The 26,564-nt window shown below is 43.8% G+C and overlaps 1 protein-coding gene across 2 annotated transcripts in view; it reads left to right on the top strand.

The window, feature by feature from the left end:
- SRPX (sushi repeat containing protein X-linked) overlaps positions 1-26,564 on the top strand; it is an 85,537-nt gene that overhangs the window by 46,115 nt on the left and 12,858 nt on the right. The window contains exons 2-8 of one of the 2 annotated variants that reach the window (XM_037001526.2): positions 2,119-2,178; positions 7,259-7,450; positions 8,881-9,057; positions 17,885-18,011; positions 22,183-22,304; positions 22,956-23,135; positions 24,606-24,739. In XM_037001526.2, coding sequence (XP_036857421.1) covers positions 2,119-2,178; positions 7,259-7,450; positions 8,881-9,057; positions 17,885-18,011; positions 22,183-22,304; positions 22,956-23,135; positions 24,606-24,739 — 992 coding nt within the window. The remainder of the gene's footprint in view (positions 1-2,118; positions 2,179-7,258; positions 7,451-8,880; positions 9,058-17,884; positions 18,012-22,182; positions 22,305-22,955; positions 23,136-24,605; positions 24,740-26,564) is intronic. The other variant, XM_037001527.2, reaches the window with a different exon arrangement.

The raw sequence follows: 26,564 nt of genomic DNA, 5'->3' as shown, positions 1-26,564 counted from the left end.
AGGTGGGCCGTGTCCAAAGGCTGATGGAGGCAGGGACATATAGGACAGCTCAGGATGAGAGGTTGTCATCGCACTGACATCAAAGCTCAACTTCTCCCTCTGTCCGAACCTGCTTCCTTCTCATCCCTTTCACAGATGCTGATCAAAAATAAACATCCTGTGTGCTAAATTCCATCTCAGAAGCTACTTTCCAGAGAACCTAGCCTGTAACAGTTGTCTTCTTTGCTTAGAGCCAGAAATAAGTCCAGAACCTCTTACTACCTAACTAGATTATATGGAGGACACAGTGGCTTCGGAGAAGAGGGAAACACTTCTTAATATGAGACACATCTCTTGACTCTTAGAAATGGCCCATATGAATTAGAGAATCCAACAGTTCTTAAGGAATTCCAGCTCACCTCTGAATATGGAGAGAAATGGTGGGGGGCAGGCTGGAAAGGGAGGGGCAGTAGATTCTTAAACACTTCTGATATTCAAACTGTATTTTGGAAACTAAGCTTCTTTGAGTTACTTGCATAATAAAATTTATTCTCCATTATGAAAGTAATCCATGTTTATAGTAGAAAAGTTAGAAAAGAAAATCATCCAGTTATCAGACTCTTCTGTGCATTTTGAATTTGCTTGTTTTGCATTGCTACAAATCACATTTATATAATTTTGTCATAACACATTGTGTACATGATGTTATACCATAAGGTTTTTCCATGCTATTGTGCCATTTTATAAACATGATCTTTAATGGCTACATTATATATTATATCCAATGATATATTTTATTTAATCATAGTATTGACTATGTGTTCTCTTTATAGTCTTTTGCTATTATAAATGACATTGCAAAAAACTGTGTGTGTGTAGTTTTTTTTCTATATTTCATATTATTTCCTTGAGATAGATTCCCAGAAGTGGAATGACTGGATCAAGGGGTTTTAACAGGCTTTTGATTCATGTTGCTAGATTGCTCTTCTGAAGGGTAACACTGGTGTTCATATTCACTTTTTGATAGGGAATAATGAACAGCTTGAGTAATTTTGTGCCTTTCTGGGTGGTCAGAGACCAGGTGAAAAAACCTGGAGTAAAGCAGAACACAGGCCTGGGCTTCTTTAGTTGAGGAGCAGGGGCCTTTCCAAAATGGACATGGTCCCACTTTCCATTTCCACACTCACCATAACTCATCCAGAATGCAAGTGGAGCAGCGACCACATCATTTCCTTATCCTGCATGGGGACTTGAATAAGCTTATTATAGAGAGCATTCTTGTTTGTATGGTTGCAGCTCCCTGTAGGTCAATGTGTGACCAAGATGGGGCTAAATCAATGGTCAGTGATTAGACTCGGAAGTCCTGAGGGAACAATCTCTAAATTTAAGATTACTGTTTTGAAGTTTGGGAACCTGGTACCACTTCAGAGATGAAGGATCAACCACTTACTGGAATTCAATATTTAATATTATTCTAAAAAGTGATTCAGCTCCAACTTCGAAATGAGTTTATGTTTTAAAATTAAGTACAGACTTTCTGTCTGAGGCTGTAGTTTTCAAAGGTAGCAAGACTCATCAAGAGATTGTACTTGGGCTGTGCCCTGGTGAGGGGTTATGAATAAACATGTGGGACTGTTCATTTTGGCCCTAGTTTCCTATAAATATACCAAAGCAGCTTTGCATTTCTTTTGTCATCAGTATAAGACATTTGATTTGCTTCTTTATCCTCCACCCCAGTTCGGCTCACAAGGGTTCACCTGGGTTTTCTTGACTCTTGGAGAAACTGGGGGCCATGTCTGAATCACACACATTTTACTGCATCTCCCCTGGCATGAGATGCATATACATTGGCATCTGCTCATAGTGAAGTTGACTTAATCCTAAATCCAGAATTTCAGTGGGTGCATGGTGATTCCAAAAACAATTTGAGTTCCTTTTTATTGGTTCTGGCAACCTCGGCCCAATCAGGTTCACTCTGAGAGGTCCCGTGTTCCTCCCGGAATGGCCATAGAAGCTTTCACTCTTGGCTCTGCGTTCTATTAGCCCCTCTTGCATGGACTGTGCCAAAGCGATGCTTTGGGACATTCATCCGTGTCATGTGGCTTTTCTTGCTGCAGTCTCTGTTCTTTTTCATTGTAGGATCTGGAGACCCACCGCTAGAAGACGAAGAAGTCGGGTATTCACACACTAGATATAAAGGTGAATGCTTTGCTTATGTGCTGATGAGGACCTGCTGATGCCAGGAGAACTTTCCTTTTTGCTCTGCAGAGCAGACTGTAATAAAGTGACCAGACAACCCATTGAAGTTCTGATTACCTGCCCAGAAAAAAATACTTAAAAATCAATATGCACATGCTCCCATCTAAAAAAAAAAAGAGAAAGAAAGAAAGAAGGAGAAATGAAAGAAAGTGCATTTGAAGTCTCTGAAGGGCTGCCCTTCAGCACCCCAGTGGTCATTTTATTCTTATAAGTTTCTTTACTGTCCTTACTGCTGCAAAGCCAAGCTCTAGCTGATAAAAGTGAAAATCAAGCCATGAGTTCTGCCTGATTCATACATTACAGCCAGAATTGTCCAGAGTAAACTACTCAAGGTTAAATCTGGACCCTGTGCTGCTAATGTACTGAGCTGAATGGGGAATGAGAAAACTTGATTTTCATGAGCTCATTTCATTCTGCTCTTTCTGAGTCCAGCTTGGCTCCTGAAAAGATGAGTAAATTGTGTTGCCCAAACTTTAATGATAACAAGCTCCATCTCTACACATTTCCAGCAATCCACCCCACAGTAGGTACAAAAAGCCTAATCAAGAACCTTCTATGCAGGCTCAGGTAAGTATGGCCACAAATATTCCTAATGGTGAGTCATTTATCTGAAGCTTAGAGGACCCTGAGGAAAGAAGACAAATTGAGATTATTTCCTTATGAATCCAGTTCCTTTTGCAATAAAAGAATAATTTGAAGGAAGTTGGTTAACAAAGTTCCATTGTGGCATTTCGCCCTGGAAATCTGCCCATGTTCTGGCAAGAGGGCAGGGCCCTGCTCTGCTGTGATGTGTCTCAATTATAGGAGAGTCAGGGTAGTACTGCTCAGCCTTTGATTGGAGAGAGCCCTTCAGTTGTTTCCACACGTGAGCAGTCTTTCTAATGTAGTGGCTGGTGCCTGTGTCCAGGTGTGTTTCCTATCACATTCCGCATTCGCTTGTGACCCGCGAGTGCACAAACTCATTCCTACCCACAGCTCCTATAACAGCTGCCTCGCGAATGAACCAATCAAACACAAACTTGTTCATTAGAGGTTTGGGGTAAGGAGGTATTCTGATTCCTAACGCTCTGTATTTAATTGAGGGTTTTACAAAATCTCTTTTATTTTCTTTTTGAGTCCCTTTGTTGAAAAGTCTTCGAAAACATGTGCATGCACATGTGACCCTTTACAGGTATAGCAGGGGTCCTCTAGTGCCCTGTGTTCCCAGCATTCACCCTCACCTTGCAGCATTCCAAGTGTGGAAGGTAGACCAGATGGCCAAAATATGTACCTGCCCTAGAATTTAACCCAAATGTTTAAAAGGTGATATTTCTTAGGAAATTGTTTTCAGTGTCAGTTTTTTTAGTTTTAAAACTTGGAGGCAAACCATTGTTAACTGGGAGGTTAGCACTAGCTCCTCAGGCACCTGCACAGTATCTGGTACAGAGTATATACTCAGTGTTTTTGCATTAAATTAAAAGGAAGAAGAAAGTGTAATTTAGCCAACACTTATTGTGTTCCCAGAATATAGCAAGCATTGCTTTTGATTCTTTTACTTGGATTGCTGTCAAAATCACACTAACTGAGACAAGGGGAAGGCATGTAGAGACAGGTTGTTAGTCCTTATTTAAAGAGGAAGGGACCACAGATTAGAGAGGGTAGGTGACTTGCCCAGGGTCATGCAGCTAGCAAACATTACATTTGGGTCTGAAATCCAGATGTTTGAACTCAATGTCTAGTTTGCTAGTGGCTCCTCATTAGTTTCCTATGTGGCACTGCCTACCCCAGGAACTCCACTTAACTGGAATGCTTGCCACATTGGCCCAGGGGATAAAAAAGCTTTCATGAATAATCAATGTAGTGTTCTCCCTAAATAAACCTGCCTTTCTTGAAGCAGCAAAAGAGCTTCCTTTCTCTAAGCCTCTGTTACACGTTTTGCACATTCACTTTAATTCAGGGTGCTTGCATGCACTTCAAATTCAAGTCACTCAGTGACATTTTAATTACTGTCACTGCAGGGCTGTTAAACTGTCAAAGTGTCTTCCAAAGATTTGTCTTGGGAAGTAATCCAAAAGAAATTACTTTTGTGAATAAATGAAAACAAGATTTTTTTTTTGCACATGTTGACAATAGCACAGCTTTCAGATCTGCAGCCATGAACTTTGGGGGATTTAAAGACTCAGGATATGGGTGAGACTCTAATTGCATATCTTATGGAAAGACGTGAATTTGTGATTCACATATACACAGGTCATTCTCTAACATACCTGCCAGCCTTATATGTTTGTCCTGGGTACATTTGTGGGCAAGACAAACCCAGCACATGTGCTAAGAACTGCATGTGTGCTGCCTCGTATTAGTTTAATGTTGCATCCCTCCCTAAACTCACATCAAAGTCCAGAGGCTGAAGGATGTGTTTTCAACAGATGAGTGAAAAACAAGTGGAGAACTGGACACTCTTCCAGTCCGTCCATCAGTAGAATTGTGATCAGGACCCAAATTGCGGGAAGAATTTGCCTTCAGCTGGAAAGGTTACAAGATACTACCAAAGTTAGCAGTCAGAAGGAGAAAGGAGGTAGGCATGGGTGTGAGATGGGCAGGGGATCGGAGAGGAATCAGTTTGAATCGTATAATTTAAAGCTAGATAGGACATTAAAAATAATTTAATCCATTCTTGTCTCTTATAGATGAGGAGTAAGATTGCCTGAAAATTTTAGTGACTTGCCCAGGGTTGTAAGAAGATTATCGATAAAGTTAGAAAGTGCACCCAGGCCTCTTGACTCCTTGCTGACTGTTGTATCCCCCATACCCCACCAGCTCACTACATTCTCATCATCTCCTTCGGGGCCACCATACTCTCTCCCATCTCATCACTCTTCCCCAGCTTCCCCCAGGGATTGCATCGTCTCTCTCTCTCTCTGGAGCCCAATTCTCAGTCAAAGGTTCCAAAATTTGGCCTGTGATATGATGGGGAAGGAGGCAGCAAAGGGCCCCCAACTGGCAAGAGAAGAAGAAGGCTACAGATGGGAAAGCACAACAGCAACACAGTCTCAAAGGGGAACAGAGCAGGCAGGGGGGACTGTGAGGAAATGAGGCAGTGGGAAGTTAGGGAGGGGCAGGGCAAGATGATCATAAAGATAAAGAGGTAAAGCAACAGATGGCTTTTAAGATTTAACACCATACAAGTCCTCAGAGGACCACAAAAAGTGCTTCTTGGTGGTTAAAAATGCCAAGTGCATTTTGGAGTTTCCCTACAGGCAATCTTTCCTATTACAGTTGGAAAAGAAAGGCAAAAAGAGGCAGGGAGAGAGAAATACACTTCACTTCTTGTAGCCACAGAAGCCAGTACATTCCAAATCTTGGTTTTATTTGAGTAGTAGGCATCCGTGGATTTTTCCAGAATTTCTTTTAAAGACTTGATTATAGAAGAAATATCCACACCTTGGCAGTGCTCAGCAAACATACCCCAAGGGCTTCTCATTTACCTGTGATCTTGAAATCTCCTAGTTTCATGGCTTACCTGGAGCCATCCACCAAAGAAAGAACTAAAGCATTTAAAATTGACTGGAGAATTCTTTTATACCAGAAGAAAATAATGGAAACATGTATACTGTTTTGTACTTCAGGTCCAGATTTTTCCATTTCAAGATATTATTAGCACATACAGACTATGTGTATAAACCCCAGAGGAAGGCCACTTTGTTCAGGGAAGGTCTGCAGGCCTGGTATAAGCTCCTGCAAGTATCCACAGGGCTCAGTTTAATCAGCTAAGCCTTCAGGATATCATTTTTACCCAGAAAGTTCAGGGAATACTGCTTGAGCCCTGACTTTGGGACCCACTTGGAGATGTCTGCAGAGTATTATATGGTGAAAGTATTAGCCGAAGGAGACGTGGAAGCACAAAAGTGAAAAAGCAGTGTATGCAGCAGACCTGGACGTGACCATTGGTTTTCATGGCTGAGATCAGTCAGAAACACATCTCCGAAGCGAATTCCTGGGAAGTCCAACAGTATCTATCCCCCTCTGTGGCCACATGATGGCGCACAAGCTCCGCTTGCTGACAGCTCAGGTGCTGGGGTGCAGGGAGGAGCCAGGCAGCCGTGGATGGAGGCGTCCTGTTCTTGACATCCAGAGCCCACAGGCTTGAGGGAGCTCATTACTGGTCCCAGTCGACTGTGCATTGGCCACTGTGGGAACTTCCCCACTGAGTAGCTCTGGGAATGTTATGGCTCTCAGCCGGCACCTTCCAAAAGGCTCAGGGGAGAGGTTCCGATTCCTTAGTGTCATCCTGGCTGTGCTCTGGGTAACTACGAGACCAAAATCAAAACTCCCTGGAACCTTGCCATTTGGGAGGAGTGTTCCCCTCTTACCTAAATGGGGCATAACTGGACACATCTGAAAAGGGGGGTTGCTTTCCTATGGGGAGCAATTGTTCTGCAACTTTAAGCCAAAGTTATATAGCCTGTGGCAAAAAAAATACCCTGGACAGTGTAGCTTCATTCATATTAATTAAAATAGTAGTACAAGTTTTTACAGACAGTATACATATTAGCTTGGAAAAAAATCTAAGCAATTATTAACTTCCCTTGCCACCCTGTACGGGTGGTTGGAGTTAGGGTTCACAATGGTATCATCACCCTCAAGAGAATGATGTACCCAGTTAAGGGAACTGCTATAAATAACAAATGTTTATTGCATGGTTACTATGTACTGGGCCCTGTGCTAGGTACTTGTATGCATTATATTTTTAGTTCTCATAAGAGCCCTGTGACAGAGGTATAGGTAAGGACTCAGGTTAAGGAACTTGCCCAAGATCACACAGCTAGTGATGGAGGAACCTGGATCCATACTCAGATATGCCCACACCTAGTCCCATGGTCATAACCCCCCACCCCACCCAGAGACACCAGAAAGACATGGGGCACTATTTGGAGGTCCCGGATCTGGAATGCAGCCAGCCAGGGACTTCAAGAGTGAGGAGACACGTTTTCTGAAGATGTCACTTCCTGTTTCTTCCCCCATTTGTTTCTGCTACCTGTAGACACCCCATGGTGTTCTCCCATCAAGGTGAAGTACGGAGATGTGTACTGCAGGGCCCCTCAAGGAGGATACTACAAAACAGCCCTGGGAACCAGGTGTGATATTCGCTGCCGGAAGGGCTATGAGCTGCACGGCTCTTCCCAGCTGGTCTGCCAGTCAAACAAGCGCTGGTCCAACAAGGTCATCTGCAAGCGTGAGTAGCGCCCCTTGCTGGGTCCTCAGGACCAATCAGGGCCAAAGTGCTTTTTCTCTGAGATCAGAGCTTTTTGCTGATGTTCTGTGGTCTTTGGTGAGGAAAACGCCCCTTGTGAGCAGAAAGCAGTGGGTTTCCAAGGTAAGGTGGAAGTGACATGACACCTTTCAGACACATTTGGGAAATGGGAAGAGAACAGATGAATGTTCAGCAAACAGGTTGTGTGTGATCAGTAAGTGCTGGACCTGAAAACATGTTGTGGGTTAGGAACAAAGATGCAGGCTCTGCCATCAGTGAGCTCACAGAATTGCATCAGACAGCACAGCCGAGGTGTAAACCAAGACAGAAATACAAGAATGATGCTGAGCCATGAATTCTTAACAGTGGGGACTAGTGTTCTCCCAAAGGGCAAAGCTCAGGGAGGCAGGGAAAGAGTTACTGAAGAATGATGCTTATTTCATGAAAGACAATGTGCCTCCAGAGGAAAGACTGGAAGAGCATTTCAGGGACTGACTTTCAGCTTCATGAAAAGTTGTATCTCATTTAGGAAACAGGAAGAGGTACAGCATTATTGCAGCACATTTTAGATGCCATTGTTAGTCAAAACAGCCACCCCTGATTGAGCACCGCTTGTGTGCCAGCCATTTCACATTCAGTTTTTGCAACCCTATTGATATGGGTGCCATTACTTTAGCTTTACTGTTGGGGAAACTGAGGCTCGGGGCTGCAGCCGTGTGACCCAGCCCATGCAGGTCATGACAATGGACACTTTCAGTGCTTCTCTCAGATCTCCCTGGATGCCCTTTTACCAGTTCTGTGTGTCCATCCTTGGCTTCTGAGGGTTCTGCCCGTAATGATTTGCACTTCTGTCTTCTTCAGAGGCAGAAAAGGTTCTGCTCCTTTAGAGGGCTGCTCTCTTTGTCCCACCGGGTGAGCATCCCCGTGGGCAGCCTGTAGCTGCCCCATAGTGACTGAGGCAGGACTATGAAAGCCCAGCTTCTTTGCCTGGAGGCAGGGCAAACTCAGATATCACTGGAGCTCAGAGGCCCCATGCGAGAGCAGGCTGAGGCTGACTGCCCGATGTCCCCCTTGCCCAGTTCCTTTCCTCCCTCCTGCACACCTGCCTCTCCCACCCCTCACTGGTCTCTCCCGGACTTTATTACCAAATCACTTGCACACAAACCCTTGTCTCAGGTCTGCCTCTGAGTAACCCAACCTAAGACAGTGGCTTAGCTGGATGCCAGCCCCAACCACTCCAATAGGAAAGTTGGTGTCCCTTCAGAATGACAGGCCACCATCCATTGTTTCTCTAATTCTATGCATTATAATTAAGTTAACTTTTCTGTCATGCATTCAGAGTTTCTGGCCTCTGAAACTCTAGGGGCAAAAAAACTAGGAAATACTGAATATCCAGTTTTCTCTTTTTTCAGAAAAGCGATGTCCTACCCTTGCCATGCCAGCAAATGGAGGGTTCAAGTGCATAGATGGTGCCTACTTTAACTCCCGGTGTGAGTACTATTGCTCTCCAGGATACACATTGAAAGGGGAGCGGACAGTCACATGTATGGACAACAAGGTCTGGAGTGGCCGACCAGCCTCCTGTATTGGTAAGTAAATATCACAGCCCTCAGGAGGCACAGACTTTGGGAGGAGTTGGGTGGTGTTCATACAATGGATTTTAAAGGAAGGACCAGTATCCCATGTAGAAAGCATAAGCACCCAGTTTTGCTTTCAGTAACTCTCTTCATCCCTAGCTCTCTGGCTCAGCCTAGACCTAACCTCAGTCTTGATCCTAGAGCTGACTTCACAGCTGATGACTTTCATCAGGTTTTTGTGTCTGTTTTGGCTTGCTATCGAGGGAGCTGCAGGCTGGCACCGGTGTGGTGCATGCCCTCTGCTTTATTGTAGTTCCAGGATCTGCCCTGTAGCAGTGAGCAGTTAGTGACATTTGCAGAATATTCCTGCAGAGAGCATCTATGTGTCTTTAAGCCAACAGATGTAGTTCCTTTGTCGTTGATTCTGGTAGTTTGACAGTGTCCCCTGGAGTGGGGAGGAGAGGAAGGAGAAAAATCACTCCCCTACTGGGCATCACTGGTCTAAGGGCAGTGAATCATCACCCTGGCCACTTCCCAGAGTCACCGGAGTATCTGTCCAAACATAGCCATGCCTTGGTCCTTTGCTAGAGATTCTGATTCAATTAGCCTGATGTGGGACAGCTGGAGGAAGCAGGTGTCGGCAGAAAAGCTTCCAGGGGGTTTTTGTGGGCAGCCAGGATCCAGGACCAGTGTCTGAGAGCAGTGGATCTCAAGCCATGGCTCCTTGGCCAGAAAGTGTCAGCACCACCGGAGAACTGGTTAGCAATGCCAATTCCCCGCCCCGCTCCAGACCCGCAGGATTAGAAACTCTGGGGCGGGGCTGAGCAGTCTGCATTTTCACAGGCCCTCCAGGGGATTCTGATGCTCTAAAGTTTAAGAACTTGCCTTAGCAGATTAAGTTTGGGAAGAACATTAGTACCTTTATACTCAAAAGGATGTCCTCAGATCAGCAGCATCAGCACCAGCAGGAAGCTTATTCAAAATGCAGAATCTTGGGACCCATCCCAAACCTGGCAGATCAAAATCCACAGGATATTCCAATGCCCTTTAAATGGTTAAGGCAGACTGCTGTGGGACAGTGGTTTTCAACTCTGGCTGCCATTTAAATCTGAATATCTGGGGTCCTAGTATTTTTCTGAAGCTCCCCCAAGTGGTTGGGAACCACTTGTCCTGGGGATCATTTATTCATAAACTGTTAGAGCTGCCAGGACTTTCCCTTAAAGAACATTCTAGTCTAATCCCTCATTCTACAGATGAGGCCTAGGAGGTCACCTCTCTTGCTTAAGGTTGCATAGAGCCAAGCCTGTTTCTCCAAGCTCCCAGGCCCAACGTCCCTAAATCAGGGGCAGCTCTGGCTCTGAGGTGCTGAGGCAGCTGGTCATAGGAGCCTGGGTCCTTTCTTGCTGGGATCTGTCCATCTTCCAGAGAACTGTTCAGCTCAGTCTGCTAATGTACTTCATCCCAAGGACTCCTTTCTGACTCTTCAGTAGATGGGGCAGATATTTCAGGAATAGGACTGAAATTGGATGCTGCCTTCTGGGGGCAAATGCTCAACAGCTCCTTTGGCCTGTCTGATGGGTGTCTTCACGATGGCACCACTGTCCACTGTCTTTCCTGGCAGCATCAGCCATTCTCACTCTGCAGTTATGTGCTTAATGGGTTATAGTCAAGGGACCTGGCAAAAGATGTTGCTCTTGTCAAATGGATACAAGGTATGTTCCAGGCTGTGACTCTGATATAGAAGGGTTTTGATTACAAGTCCCAATAATTACTCAGATAACTGATTCAGATAATCTGGGCTTCTCTTTTTCTAGGATTTAGGTAGGAGTTTGTATTGGTCAGTAATTGGGAAACCAAACCACTCTAGGTATTTCAGACAAAGGAGAATTTCATACAGGGAATTGATTACAAAAATATAGGAAGAGCTGGAGGAACACAAACACTGTTACCAGAGATTAATTACAGTAGAAAACCATACCAACCAAGGGCTAGAGGAGCAAAAATGGGATGGTAGGGTTACCCAAAGTCCGTAAGCCCACCCTTGATGCTGACATTTCTGTAACCATCATGGATAAGGAACCCAGGAAACCTGCAATGCAGCTCATATAAAACATTGAAACATAATGGTTTCTACCTTCTTTCTGCCTTTTATTCTCATGAGAGTGCCTCCTGTTGGCAAACCTGTCTGGCACCCAGCTGGCAAAAGGGGTGTGAGAAAAATTTTGAGACTTTCAGTACAGGCAGTAAAGGGCAGATTATAGGAGAACCGAGCACCAACAGAATATTTGGCATAGCAAACTTTTTTCTCTGAAGTTTTACAGGTCTCCCCCTGAATCACTGTAGTTCTCAGTGGAAAGACCAAAGAGAGTCCTAATCAATGCATGTGGGTAGAATAGCGCCAAGGCTGTGACCTCGGGCTATACTCCTCTTGAAGGACATGACCTAAGGCCAGATGTTCAGGTCAGAAGGGCCTCTTGTAGTTGTTGCTTTCAGTGTCCTCTGTGACTTGGCATGTGCAAGCTAGCTCTTCAAACGAACTCCCACAGGTTCTGAATCTCTCCTCCCTCACACTGGAAGGGGCAGAGGTGAGGGAAGAAGAGGAGAGGCTGGAAAATCTTTCTGCTAAGCAAGCACTGGCAGAGAGTTCTCTAGGAATCTTACCGTTCAAGTGTCCAGATTGTGTGCAACAATGAAAAGAAATGCTGATGGTTCTTAAAAAGCAACAAGCATGTCTTAAGCCAGACCAGATGGGCCTGGAACCTTCCCAGAGAGAGAGAGACAAAGAGCTAAGCTATGAACACCAATTTCAAGGGGTTTATCTTAGAGTTTGCCAGGGCAAGGTGCAAGCATATTTGGGGGAAGGGCAGTCATATGTGCAGTTTGGTAGGAGTGGCAAAAAGGGGACTAGTGAGCCACAGAGACCACAGAGCTCCCAGGAAAAAGAGAGATGGACAAAACAAGTGGGCAATTCTTTTTGATTTTGATGCTAGAGAAGCTCGAGTTTGTCCCCAGTGAATTTTATGCCAGAGATGTCATTGAGTCTTTTGGCTTTACATGTATTAAATTAGTTCAATAGTTTTGTTTGTGTGTTGGCGGGGCTATGGGATCCTTAAGCATAACCCAGAACTTCAGCCTGTTTTAGGAGCTGACACATGGTGGCTGAGTAGTTCCCAGATTTCCACACACCCTTGAAGAGTGCTTCTTGGCCAGAGCTGTGCTGAGTACTGAGAATATCATCCCAGTTCTCCACTAAACCCTCTACACCCAGAGAGAAGAGAGAACACTCAGTTTACTTTTGACTCCAAGGTGGTCAGTTCTGTGGTCTGGCTAATTTGAAAAGACCACGAGTTAAAATTGATTTTCTTATGCAGACCACACTCTGGCAGTGGACTGAAATCCATGGTTATTTCAGAAACAGATATAGATAGAAATAAGTCAATGTAGTAGAAAAAAGATGCTGCAAATTGCAGGAGAGTAAAGTATTTAAAAAGCCACAGCTTCCATGGATATAAAAAAACACCTAAGAATATAACAACTATTGTTCTGGGGGTGAGGGGGGAATATTTTTTCTTACTTCCCATTTTTAGTTACTTTTGGTTAAACTGGCATTTAGCTAGAACAATGGATGGTTAGAATTACCAACCCTCATGAAGAGACCAGATTTTGAGTAGACACATGACCTCTCCTTCAGACCAACACTTTTTCCTAGGCCAAAAGAGGAGAAAAAATTAAAGTTTAAAAACCATAGACAATGAGAACCAAGCAAATGTCTTTGATATGCAAAGAGCCTCGTGTAGTTATTTTAATAAAGGACACTGTACAAACCAATTTGTATTCTGGAATTGCTCTCTGCTTGTTTTGTATTTCCTATGGAATAGAACAGATGGAGAATTAACAAAATGAAATTCAGGACTAAAATAATCTGTGAGATTTAAGATAAGAAAATTGATGGAATACTTTTCTGGCTTCCCAACTATCTGAGAGCTGGGCTTATCCAGTGACCTATAGGGAACTTTGCTGAACCACACTGTATTATTTCCAGAGATTCAGTTGAAGATACAAACATCATGCATGGGGCTCAGAATAAATTTATCAGTGTCTTGTAGCACATGGTCTTAAATTGTGCTAAACTTTTCCTGGATTGACAAATACATATATTTTTTGCAAACTCTCAATAAGCTAGTTTCAACTTAAAAGAACTCAATTGACTGAGATACCAATCTGCTTTTTACCTGGCATGATTGGTTAGTGCAAACAGAGCAGGTAGACTTAAAGTAAGGAGCCATCTCTAATATCCACATATCACCAGTGAAATTGTAGTTCTGATGAAGATGCTGACTTTTATGTGTGGAATTCATTGCTTCCTTTCTTGCCTCTTTTCTCCATTTGGGAAAGTTTTTAAGTCTCCTATATGGTGCCAAAGAAATGGAACCATTTCCTAGAGACAGCCATAATGATTACATACTAGCTGGGGGAAGTGAACAGTTGGGCAAGTTTTCAGTGTCCAGGTTGGATCTGCTTTAGCAATCACTCCCTTCCCATGCCCCATGAAGGGATCGCTTCTTTCCTCCATCACCAACCTCAAACTATTTTATAATTGCATCAGTAATTCACTGCTGCACAAGAGACCACCCAAAACTTAGTGGCTTCCAACAGCCATCTTATTCCTCCTGGTTGTTTGGATCGGGAGTTTGGGCAGAACTCAGTGGAGACAGCTCATCTCTGTTCCACATAATAATGGCTGAGCTGACTGATTGGGTTGGAGGATTCAAGATGGCCTCACTCACATGTCTGGCATCTCAGTTGGAGGTGGCTGTATTAGCTGCAGTTTGTCTGAGTCTTTCTCACTCTCCCTTTTCATAGTTTCTCTTCTTTTCCACATGGCTTCTTCCGTCAGATAATTGGACTTCTTTGGATGGCAGCTGGCTTCCAAGATAGTAAAAATAGAAGGTACCAGATTCTTTAAGGTCCTTGGCCTTGCAGAGTGTCACTTCCATTTCATTCCTGTAGTCAAAGGAAGCCACAGGCTGGCATAGATTCAAAGGCAGGGGAAAAAGCACCCCACCTCTTGGTAGGAGGAACTACATGTATATAAGGGGATGATGGGTAGCCATCTTTACAGGAAATTCACCACAATATTCTTTGTTAGAAATCAGTGCTTGGAAATCATTAGTGAAATACTTCTTGGAAGATGCCATGCAAGATGCTCTATAGGAGTAATTTGAAAAAAATAGGTGTCATTGCTTATAAAACAGTTCAGGTACTGTTAACAACGTCAAAATCATAATGCTTAAATGAGATAGAAGTTCGATTCTCATATAAATGTTTAGGCTTACGGGGTCCAGGGCACTGTCCTGGGGCCAAATTCCTTCTCACTTGTAATTCCATCCTCAACTTGTAGCTTTCATCCCTCAGTCTAAGATGGCTGCCCCAACTACCTAGCACATCCACATTCAAACCAGGGTGGAGGAGGAAGGGAAAAGAGAGAAGGGTACATTCTCCCAACCCCTTTTAAAAGCATAACCCAGAAATTGCACACATCACTTTTTCTTACAGCCCATTAGTGGAACCCATCACATGGCCACACCTACCTTCAAGGAAGGCTGGGAAATGTAGTCTTGATTCTGGAAGGCCAAAGACCTAGGCAAACTTCTGCTATAAAAGAAGGGGGATCAGATAAGAAGGAGGTAATAGAGCCACCAGTTTCTGCCATGTGGACTGTACAGATTGAGAGGAAGTTGGTGTGAAAGATAAGCTGGGATAAGAATATCATCTTGACTTAGAATGAGGTGGAGAGAAGCAACCCCACACCAGGCCAGGCAGTCTCAAACACAAGTTATTGTCATGTTCTGAAGCACCTATTAACCATATCTCTGGCAGTCATCTTCACATGCACATCCCCACTGGAAATCTATTAAAGCAAACATTTTAGGATGCCATTAATTTATGATGTTAGTTTAAAAGGTTTTTTTTCCCTTGTTACTTGTTGGCCAGGACATTGACCTTTTGAACCTCCTCCTCATTTCCACTACCTACCTTGCTGGACATGTTAAGGATTCTCAATCCTATTTCTCAGATAAATAGTAGTTGATACAGTGCAGTATATTTGTTTCTGGTATTTTCTATGCAGAGAAAAAAACAGAGTTCAGAGAAGGAAGACAGTTTGTCAGATGTTTCCAATGAATGGGGCAGAGGCCAGGATTTCCACCAGACTTTCAGAATTTCCACACAGTAACTGGCTCTGTGCGCATCCTGACTCAATAGGGAATCATAATTATGTTTCTATAGCAACTTTGTTCAGTTCATTCATGGAAATTTATGATGACTTCTAAAAAGGAACAATGACCTTAGCTGTGTAATAATAGGCTTAGGTTCCTGGAGCATCTGCTGAAGGGCCGGTCAGCTAGTCTCATTGGCTGAAGGAGGGGCCGTGGTGCTTGAGGATGCAAGAGAATTGAGGCCTGCTGCTCTCCAGGGATTTATGGGGAAACCCGAGCAGGCAACCACAAAAGAATGTGTGTGCAGAGGTTGGAGGAGAACACTAGGTCAGCAGCAGGCAGACACACAGATGTGTTTGGCTTACTAAAATAATTAGGAAGAATGTGATCATGTTTTCAAATCCCAGGCCACAAAGAAATTTCAAAAGCGAGGAAATGCATCCCAATCTATAAATGGGGTGATGGTAACAGTATTTAGTCTAGTGAGTGGTTGTAAGAACACAATGAGAGAATTCAGGGATAGCACTTAGCACGGGGTGGGCATGTAGGAGGGTTCAGTACATGTTAGCTTTTATTTTTCAGGGTTGATTTTTCTTTGTTTCTGGTTTGGTTGAGCACTGCTTCTGAATATCAAGGTAAGGTTCGACTGATCGTTGTTAGCCAGACATAAGCAGGTTTAGGGAAGCGCTGAGCTTCTTCACCCAGATAACCTAAGTTGGGGGGTGTTTGCTTACCATGTCAGCATGTCTGGTTGATGCAGAAAACAACCCATTTCAGCAGATGTTTAGTTTCTATGACACAAAGACTAAGAGCATCTCTTCACTCTGATAGTGTTGCTGCCAGAAAATATGGTGACATGCTGTAATTTTACGTTGAACTCTATCTCCTCTCCTTGGTCGCCCACCCTTTTGCTTTAGATTTTTTAAAAATAAATATGCTTTCTGTGATGAGGTCGCTGGCTATATTTGACCAGCAGGGGTCAGGTGTTGTGTACTTGTCTTTCTGAGTCATCCAAAGCTGTGAAATGTTCATCCAAATTAGAAAAGTCTGTCTTCCATCACCTATCATAGTGGGAAAAAAAGGATTATTTTTTAAAAGCTTGGCAACTGAAAATAGATACCTCAAATGCATTTAAAGCCACTTCCATATCATCATAACCTTTATATACTTTATCGGTTTTAAGAAGCCTATTTTTTCACATTTTAATATCCCTGAAATTGGGATGCATCTCATGATTGATAGGGACTTAGATTGAATAAAATATGGTAGTTATTCAATTTAGGATTAGTGTATTAAAGCTGCAAATTCACACTCCATTGAAGCATGACATAGAATGAAAATAAATTTGGATAGCTGAAGGCAAAATTGTTTAACAAAGTATTCATAATTTATTACCCTAAATAAATGAGAATTTGCTAGACAAGACACAAGAGAAATTATATGAAGACTTTCCTTGGTGCACTTAGTCTGTAAGATGCTTGTGATTCCAAGTCAGATGACATTTAATTTTCATTCGGGTACAGTAGCACTTACATGATTATCCGTTGAACATAAAGCCATGTGCCTCTAAATGTTGTTAATTTGTTGGCCCTCTTTAAATCCATTCTCTACCTGCTGAACACTATCAAATGTAATTTTCAGAAGTTTGAACTCCCCCTTCTTGTGACTTGACTTTGGCTGTAATAAAATGCAATCCAACCCAGTGAGGAATGGACATCTCATTTATTTCTGGCACTCATTATCAACCCATCTGTGAGCATGAGGCGGCAGAAATTCTATTACCAGGCAGAGAAGCTAGCTACTCAGAGAAATTTGGGATGCCTTTAGAAGGCCAGAGCCAAGGGGAAACGGCTGTCCCCAAACCAAAACCACAGATGGGGTCCAGTGGCTTCTAGAGGGGAGAGTGGACCCAGACTGACTGTTGTTCCTTGTGAGATATTGAGTTTGCTAGGAACAGACCTAGCATGGGGAGAGCAAGCTTGTCCCAGGAGTGAGTGCTCCAACTTGGGTTATAATTCACACTATCACCCCCTACTGCCAGTCCTTAAATGAATCCCGTGAGCTCTCTGCGCCTCAGTCTCCATATCTGTCAGATGAGAGCGTTGGGTGGCTCCTTTCAGACTCCACAGAACTTGCTTTTACCTGACGGGGCAGTGCCATTTTCTCCCTTGGGTCATACATAGTTCATGTGTAGTGACATCATCCCCCTAGTGGACTACAAACCCTGAGAAACACCTGATTCTCTTGCGTTTGCACAGCCCCAAGCCCACCGGTTGGAATGATGCCTGGGTAGGGCAGGCGCTCTGTGAAGATTTGTTGCCTTGAACTGAACTGGGTGATAGCTCAGGTACCTTCCTCTAGCATTCTGGGGTGCTGTCTTGAAAGCAGCAGGGACTCACTATGGCTGAATACCTTCCTGGTGGGTTGCTGCTGTCTTGCCAACAGTAGGCGGAGGTGGGAAGCAGGAGGAGGAGTTGCTGTAGCTAGTGAATTGTCCCACTCAGATGCCTAGCAAGGCTGGCTGATGGCACGGTTGGCCATGTGCCCGTTGAGTGCTCAGTCTTCAAACTCGGCAGGAGAGAGATTTCTTGATGGTGAGAATATCCCGGTTATATTTTCAGATATGGAACCTCCTCGAATCAAGTGCCCGAGTGTGAAGGAACGCATTGCTGAACCCAATAAGCTGACGGTTCGGGTGTCCTGGGAGACTCCAGAGGGAAGAGACACAGCAGACGGCATTCTGACTGAGTAAGTGCAACGTGGCACCTAGGGTGATGCTGCCTCTCTTCTGTGAGACATTTATTACCCAGAGTGGGGAAAGTCTATCTATGTTGGTCTGTTTTTGCTTTCAGACTTGGCACAGCACTCTTTTAGCGCTTCCTCATTTATGCTTAATTTTGCTCCATGGTCGTCTTCACCATCTGACATTCTACATATTTATTTCACACACACACACACACACACACACACACACATCTTTATTGCCTTTCTCTACTACATTTTATTTACTGCCACCTCCCTGATGCCCAGAACTGTGCCTAGCACAAAGTTGGTGCTCAGTGAATATTTGTTGAGTGAAACAAGGGAATTAAGAACGGGTGGAGGGCAGAAGGGAAGAGGAGGGACAGAAAGAGGAAGAGGAAGCCAACGGGTTAAATCAGAGATAGAATCACCCCCATTGCCTGCCCAGGGGGGCCCTAGTCATGCTGCAGGCCTTCCTCAGCCCTTACTTACCTCTGTGGGAAGCCCCTGTGCTGCTCGCTTTGTGCTCTGGGAGTAATTTAATGCAGAACTTTCCACCCCTTTTCTAGCACCTCCTTCTTTCAAAATTTTGCTTTTTAATTTTTTTGAGAACTCGTGACCACATCAAACACAAAAGGTAAAACAGAGAGGGTATCTCCTGCTTTCTTCCCCTCCTCAGCCCTATTCTCCAGAATTAGCTGCATTAATAGTCTGACAGAGATCCAAAATGCTTTCAAAAACAGATGGTTCCCTTTGGTGAAGTTCAGCTACATGTTGTTCTAATCTAACATCTGGGCCTGTACCCCTGCAGCTATCTGGTTGGTCTCCATGTTCCCTGGAGGCCACTATTTCATGTCAGCACATTTACATCTGTGCCTTCAAGTTCATGGCCCTGTTAGACCTCCCCACTGAGTTTCCCTCTGTGGACAAAGGGTACTTCTGACTTAGCCCCTGGTAACCCATACACTGGAGAGAAAGACTTAACTAGAATCTTATCAACACAGGCTGGCAAGAAAAAAGCATCTTTAAGCAATTACTACCAATAACAGAACATTTCTAATAGGAAGAGGTTGACTCTCTCACCCGAGCAGGACATTTTGTCCCTACATCCTGATAATTTTGTCCCAGTGCATCATCTAGCTTAGATAAGATTACTACTTGTGTTCTCCTCTTGTAATTCTTCAAAGATAAAGTTTAAGTGTAGTATTATGAAAATTAATTTTTGCTGTCATATACACATGTCACAAATGCCAAAGGAGAAACTTCAGGCAATTAGGATTAAAAAAAAGTCATGGTTGGAATAATTAGTGATTGGGTTTTATTTTTTTATTGAGGTATTATTGATATACAATCTTACATTGGTTTCAAGTATAGAAGTAGTTCCACAATTACCCATATTATTAAGTCCTTACCCCCACTAGTACAGTGTCTGTCAACATAAGATGTTATGCAATCATTGGCTATATTCTTCATGTTGTACTACTATTCCCGTGACCAACTTATATTATGATAGAGAATTTTTGTGCCCCTTTTTCCCCCTCACCCTTCCCACCATCCACCCCATTCCCTCCCCCATAGTAACAAGCAGTCACTTCTCAGTGTCTGTGAGTATACTGCTATTTTGTTCATTTTGTTTTGTTTTCAGACTCCACAAATAAGCAAAATCATATAGTATTTCTTTCTCTGCCTGGCTTATTTCATTGAGCATAATAGCCTATAGGTCCATCCATGTTGTTGCAAATAGTGGGGTTTATTTTTTATGGCTGAATAATATTCCATTGTGTATATGTACATCTTCTTTATCCATTCATCTATTGATGGACACTTAGGTTGCTTCCATATCTTCTTGGCTATTGCAAATAGTGCAGCAACATACATAGGGGTGCATATATCTTTTCAAATCAGGGATTTTGTTTTCTCTGGATTAATTCCTAGAAGTGGAATTACTGGGTTAAATGGTATTTCTACTTTTAGTTTTTTGAGGAACTTCCATACTGCTTTCCACAGTGGCTGCACCAATTTACCTTCCCACCATCAGTGTAGGAGGGTTCCCTTTTCTCCACATCCTTGCCAATACTTGTTATTTCTTGTCTTTTGGATAGTGGCCATTCTAACTGGTGTGAGGTTATATCTCACTGCAGTTGATTTGCATTTCTCTCATGATTAGCAATGTGGAACATATTTTCATCAGGCTATTTGTTTTTTTGGTGTTGAGGTGTATGAGTTATTTATATATTTTGGATGTTAACTCCTTAGTGCATAAATCATTTACAAATGTATTCTCCCATACAGTAGGTTGCCTTTTTGTTCTGATGGTGTCCTTTGCTATACAAATGCTTTTTAGTTTGATATAGTCCCACTTGTTCATTTTTTATTTTGTTTCCCTTGCCTGAGGAGATGTGTCCAGGAAAAATTGCTCATGCTTATGTTCAAGAGATTTTTGCCTATGTTTTCTTCTGAGTTTTATAGTTTCATGACATTTAGATCTTTGATGGGATTGGGTTTTATCTATCTTTGAATATTTGGGCCCATCCCCTAGCATATAAAAGGGTCTTAGATTTTTACATCTGCGATTGCTATTGAGATCCTATATAATAAACACAAAATATCAGGTCACCAGATGACTCTATTTGTCTTGGCATTTTATGGGTAACCTGTATGTCATGGTTAGAAACATGACATTTTTAAAGAGCCTATTTGTAGCTCATATCTCTTGGTTCAGAGCAGTTGTCTGCTTCCAGAGTTGCACAGCCCAGAGCCGGCAGAGGCCTGGAGCAGGGTGCTGTGGGGAGTGCACTCTGGCTGAGCAAGGAGCTCAGAGAAGGCTTTCTTGTCCTCTTTTCAGCTCTCATGTGGGCTCCTTGCCTCTGCAGCATTGCTCTTGGGACCCTTTCCCCATGTTTTATGCAAGCTACTCTTACTAGTCGCCTTCTAAGAGGGAAGGTTCTAGTGTCAAGCTCTGAGACAAGTGCTTCCTGTTGGTTCTCTTACTGACCCATGACTGTTGTTCAATGTCACAGATGAAGTGATCTCCAAGAGGTTAACAGCCACTCATATCTGAAGCATGATTCCTCTCAGGTTTATCTGCATTTAAACTGTGCTTCCTGATGACCTTAAAGCATTGAAGGCCCAAAGCAACACATCTCTCATGGTGGGATTTCTGGCACTTTCCTAAGACCACTTCATACTTTGTAAACAACTACTTTGTCTACCCTACGGGTAAGGCACTCCTCGGTGGTGACCATAATAATTTCCTATGTCCATTATTAGCAAATACACTCATCATTCTGAAGAACTGTAGAAAGAAGGGAAATTCTCTGTTAAAAAAACAAATGAAACCTAGCATTTGATAATGCTACACCTATTGGTATTCTTATCAGACAGCCAAGAAGAAAAATACTGAAGTCAACCTAGCCATGTGGTCTTGGATGAGGTCCTTAACCTTTTGGTGCCTCACTTTCCTCATCTGTGAAATGGAGATATTAATACCCACTTTAGGGGGAGGACTGAAGTAGGTACTGTTGGGAGGATTAAATAAACTAATATATGTAAAATGCCTACAATTATTCCTAATAGATGTAAGGTTTATTTAACTACAAAAAAAATTATTATTTATTATTACTATTACTACATTGGGACAGCCAAGGAATTACACTGAACTTGCCTTTTTCTCAGGGAAGATCTCTACTGGCCCACAGAGAAAAAACAGAAAGTTCTAGCACCCTTTGCAGGCCCAAATTATCGGTGACTGCTTGGACTATATTCTCAAATGATTTTCCTCACAGAAAATTTTTTCATCTCCCCCAAAATGAGGCAATTCATGTCGCCACTGGAACAAAGGAGGGACTGGAGGAAGCCTTGGGCCCTGGGCTCTTAGCCTCTCCCACCCTTCCTGCAAGAAAAATGATCTAATCTCCCCGGGAATCGGGAGCTCCCATTTTCTGGTGTCAAAGTGCTCTTCCAAAATAGAGTAAAGTTGAGGAATTCTACTCTTCCAGTAACCTTTGTTTTAGTCAGCTGGGCTAGTGACTGCCCTCAGTATCTCCACATCTGGTGCAAGAGTGGATGCTGGACTGCTATGGCTATAATGAGCATCTTTGATCCTTAGGCTCATAGTGGCCTTTGTTGTTGGGCCCACATGATCATCTTTGGTATTCCTGTTTTTTCCCCCTTAAAGTGTTATTCTACAAGGCCTCCCCCCAGGCTCGAATTTTCCAGAAGGAGACCACAAGATCCAATACACAGTCTATGACAGAGCCGAGAACAAGGGCATTTGCAAATTTCGAGTTAAAGTAAGAGGTAAGAATACTGCTTATTGGTTTTTCCCCTGTTGACAAGAGCAAAAGGAAGCAGGTCCTCCAGCGAGAACCCTCTGGGTGCCCACTGCCCTAGCGATGCTTAACAGCTTTGGACTAGCCTCTGATGATGAGGCTAGGGGAGGTGGGCCATCTAGATGCCTGGATTTCACAACCCAAATCTGGTTGAGGTTCAGTGCTGGCAGATTATTTAAGTAGTTCAAGAGAACGGTGAGTAGTCTCCCAAGAGCCGACAGCTGGCTGTCCCAGAACATCAGTGGGTCACTTTCCCATCCCTGGGCTTGGGTAGCCCCCTAACACCTGCAAGTCTTCCTGTAAAGACAGGTAGAAGCCTTTAGTCTAACTGGAAAAAATCCAGGTTTCTAAGGTTTGTTTTATGCCTCATGGTTTGGGCAGCTGATCATTTTTACTCTTCGGGTGCTAAGCTCATTGAGCTCAGTGGTCTTGCCAATACAAACAGTGACCATTCCAAGGCCCACCCGCTGGCCAGATAGCCGTCCTCACCCTTGCTCAGTTCACAGGCCAGTGTGGAAGCCTGCTTGCAAAACTGGTGCCTCTGAAACCCTCGTCTTCCTTGGTTACTCTGTGGAGGGGAGCTCAGCACTGAGTCCCCTTTGGGCTTGTGTCCGTACAGTCAGACGCTGTGGCAAACTCAATGCCCCGGAAAATGGTTACATGAAGTGCTCCAGTGACGGCGATAATTACGGAGCCACCTGTGAGTTCTCCTGCATCGGTGGCTACGAGCTACAAGGTAGCCCTGCCCGCGTGTGTCAGTCCAACTTGGCTTGGTCCGGCGCAGAGCCCACCTGTGCAGGTATTTGTGTGGCCCTCTCTGCAGCAGAACCCTTTGCTTCTAGAGTCCAGTGCAGGGAGGGGGGTTTCATTCTATACTCTGTAAAAGGTTCAGTGCCACCCCTCTTCCGATGGGTGACTCCCTGCTGCAGCTCATCTCACCCACCCTTCCTGCTTTGCTTCTGCCTGGCTTCTCATTTCTCTTTCATGTCCTCTAAGGAAGAAGCTGGAGGTGGAAGCCCGGGGTCAACCATTAGCGACATTATGAATCAGCCAAGTCGGCCCTAGTTACCCTGTTCCTCCCATCTACAAATGTAAGGATCTTTCCTAGGAAGCCAGTACACAACTGTGTGCAGACAATATAGTGCCTCCTTTGCATCGGCTTGAACGTCACACAGACCTTGGCCATTCGGAATCTTTCCTGCTAAGTTCATATGAGAAAGATAATACCTACCCTACTACTCAGGGATTAGATGAGGTCATCCATTGAACAGTGGAATACGGCAGTGCCCGGCATGGGATAAGGTCTCAAGTCGGGATGGCTCTTATTCCTGAGGAACAAAAATTGGGCTGTGTAGTGATAACTGTGTGAAGTTTGGATGAGCCAAAAAATCCTGGACCTATCTTATTTACACCGTTCACTTTTTTTCTCATCTCCTGGTACTCTCTCATCTTTATGCTTTCCCTTTGATCCCAGCTATTCAGAATTAGGTGAGAGTGAGGAGACATGTACATCATCAGCTAAATGCCTGAGGTTCTTCAGTTTTGTACATTAAAGTAGAAAGAACACTCTTTCCTCCCCTGTTGCACTTTCTGAGGGAAGGAGAGTAATGACCACACCCCAAAGATGGCCACACCGTATGTCCTAGAACCCAGAAATATTCACCTCACCTGGCAAAAGGGACTTTGCAGGTGTGATTAAGTTCAGGATTTTGAGCTGTGGAGAGGAGCCTGGTTTATCCAGGTGGGCCCGATGTAATCACAAGGGTCCTTTTAAGGGGGTGGGGGCAGAACTTCTGTCAGGCTGAGAAAAAGATGGTGGAAGGAAGTCAGAGAGAAGAGAGGTTTAGAGATGCTGTCCTGCTGGCCTTGAAGATGGAGGAAGGGCCATGAGCCCAGGAATGCAGGTGGCCTCTAGATGCTGCTGGCACAGGTGAGGAAACAGATTCTCTGCTAGAGCTTCTGGGGGGAACACAGCCTTGCCAACACCTTGACATTAGCCTGGTGAAAACCATTCCAAACTTCTGCCTGCCAGGGCTGTAAGAGAATTTGTGTGTGTTAAGCCACTAGTTTGTGGTGACCTGTGACAGCAGCAGGAGGAAACTAATACACCTCCCTACGCCTCACCTAGTGCTTCAGGGACCTCATCCCGAATGAACTAACTGTATCTCAGGGTTTACTTCTTACACATAGGGTTCTGTGTGTGATCATGGCTATGGTGAACCAGAACAAGTAGAGTGTTTCTGAGCCATGTGGCCACTTCTAATTCCAGCCATGAATGTCAATGTGGGCGTCAGAACAGCAGCTGCACTTCTGGATCAGTTTTATGAGAAAAGGCGACTCCTCATCGTGTCCACGCCCACAGCCCGGAACCTCCTGTACCGGCTGCAGCTGGGCGTGCTGCAGGTGAGCCGGGGCAGGGCCACGGTGGGAGGGGACCTCCACTGGGAAGGGCCCAGCCATTTCCTTAAAGCGAAGGCCAGATTCTGAGCCTCATCAATTTGCTGCAAGCTGCAGGAATGGGCACTTGAGAGCTATCTCTGTTCAAATCTGGTTCTGGGGCATAACTTGATTAACATTGACTCCCCAGAGCTAACCCAATCGTTTCCAGCTAACGAGGTTTGTCTGTCTTCACTTATCAGCCTAATGACATTCTGTCCAGGCCCAGCCAAAGAACAATTCATTGCCTTTGCTGAACCTGTCCAGCATATCCCTGGGCTCAATCACTTGTTTGCCCAAAAGGCTGGTTGAAGGGATGAGGGAAGTCCTGCAGCCTTTGGGCCCCAGATGCTGCCCCATGGTAACAAGACCTCTGGGTGATTCCTAAGCACTTTAAAGTTTGAGAACTTTTCTAGTAAGTGTGCCCATCTCAGCTGTGTAAGCTTTGTAGCTATAAAATGAAGCAACCAGTGTCTCTTGGAGAAAAAAAAAACCCTATATAAACTGAAAGGCTTGAACTAGAACTTGCTTGAGTTTGTGCTGAAACTGGTTTGCAATGAGACTAAATGTTAAAGAGGCAGGGTGTTAACGCTGGGTCATGGACTTGGTGCTGCACATTTTTTAAAGGAATATTTCACTTATTACAGTGAATAGAACTAAGTGTTAAGAACAATTTTGGTTTAACCAAATGCTATAATTTTATTTCTCATTTCAGTGTAAACACAGTCAATAATGAATGATATGTCTTATTTCATCCCCCCATATAATTGAAAGCCTTCTCATGACCTCTGAAGAGCCATGCAAAATTTTTTAGGCTCCTTTGATAAGAACCCAGTTCATTGTGTCTTTACCCCCAGTCCCTGCCACCCTACCTCCATCCTTGTGTCCCTCAGTCTCAGCCGGGAACTTGCTCTTTGTGGTACCACAAGCCCACAGCACCCTGCTGTGTGGGAAATGCGCCCTGCTGGTTATCTGCCATGGTCATACATGTCCTGATCTCTTCTTGAATCCATAGAAAAAATAAGCCCAGACAACTTGCTCTTCCTTTGCTGTAAGTGAAATTTTAGGTGAACACAGATACACTCTAGGTTGCTTTTGCACTGCAATGGCATATAGTACAGTTAGGGCAAAGACCATGCAGCCCCACAAAGCCTCAAATATCTACTGTCTGGCTCTCCACAGAAAATGTTTGCTCAGCCCTGTCCTGATCTATCCCATTCCTTCAGGTACTTGCTAAATTACTAATCAAATAGTTGGATAAGATATTTGGTGTCAAGGTGTTTATATGTGACCGACCCCCCACAACATATTTGCATTGGCATTGTAACCAGAGCCTTTAAGGAATCATTTGACTTAGATGGTTCAGTTAGAATAACAAAAACATACATTTCTACCTTTTCTAGTGATTCTGTCACCCCATATAGGAATGTTGCAGTGGAACCGTAGTAAAAAAATTGATAATTCAGGAGATTAAATTTTCTTTTTCCATTTAGATAGATTCATCTTATGTTACTTTTATGTTCCCTTATTGCCATTGCTGCTCCTGATGAGACCTCCAGGCACAGGGTTAAGTTGGCCACATTCACGGGGCTCTTGCCAAGGGCCAGCTCAGAGAGCTAGAACGTTTTTTCCTCTTTTTTTTTAAATTGAGGTATAATTGTCATGTAAGACTCTTACCAGTTTCAGTTGTATGACATAATGATGTTATATGTATTATCTATATTGCAAAATGCTCACAACAGTCCAGCTAATATCCCTTACCATACATGGTTGCAAAATTTTTTGTTCTTAT

This window comes from Manis javanica, chromosome X (assembly GCF_040802235.1).
Source record: "Manis javanica isolate MJ-LG chromosome X, MJ_LKY, whole genome shotgun sequence".
Taxonomy (NCBI): domain Eukaryota; kingdom Metazoa; phylum Chordata; class Mammalia; order Pholidota; family Manidae; genus Manis; species Manis javanica.
The sequence above is the reverse complement of the archived record's forward strand: the minus strand, read 5'-3'. Positions and strand labels throughout refer to the sequence as shown.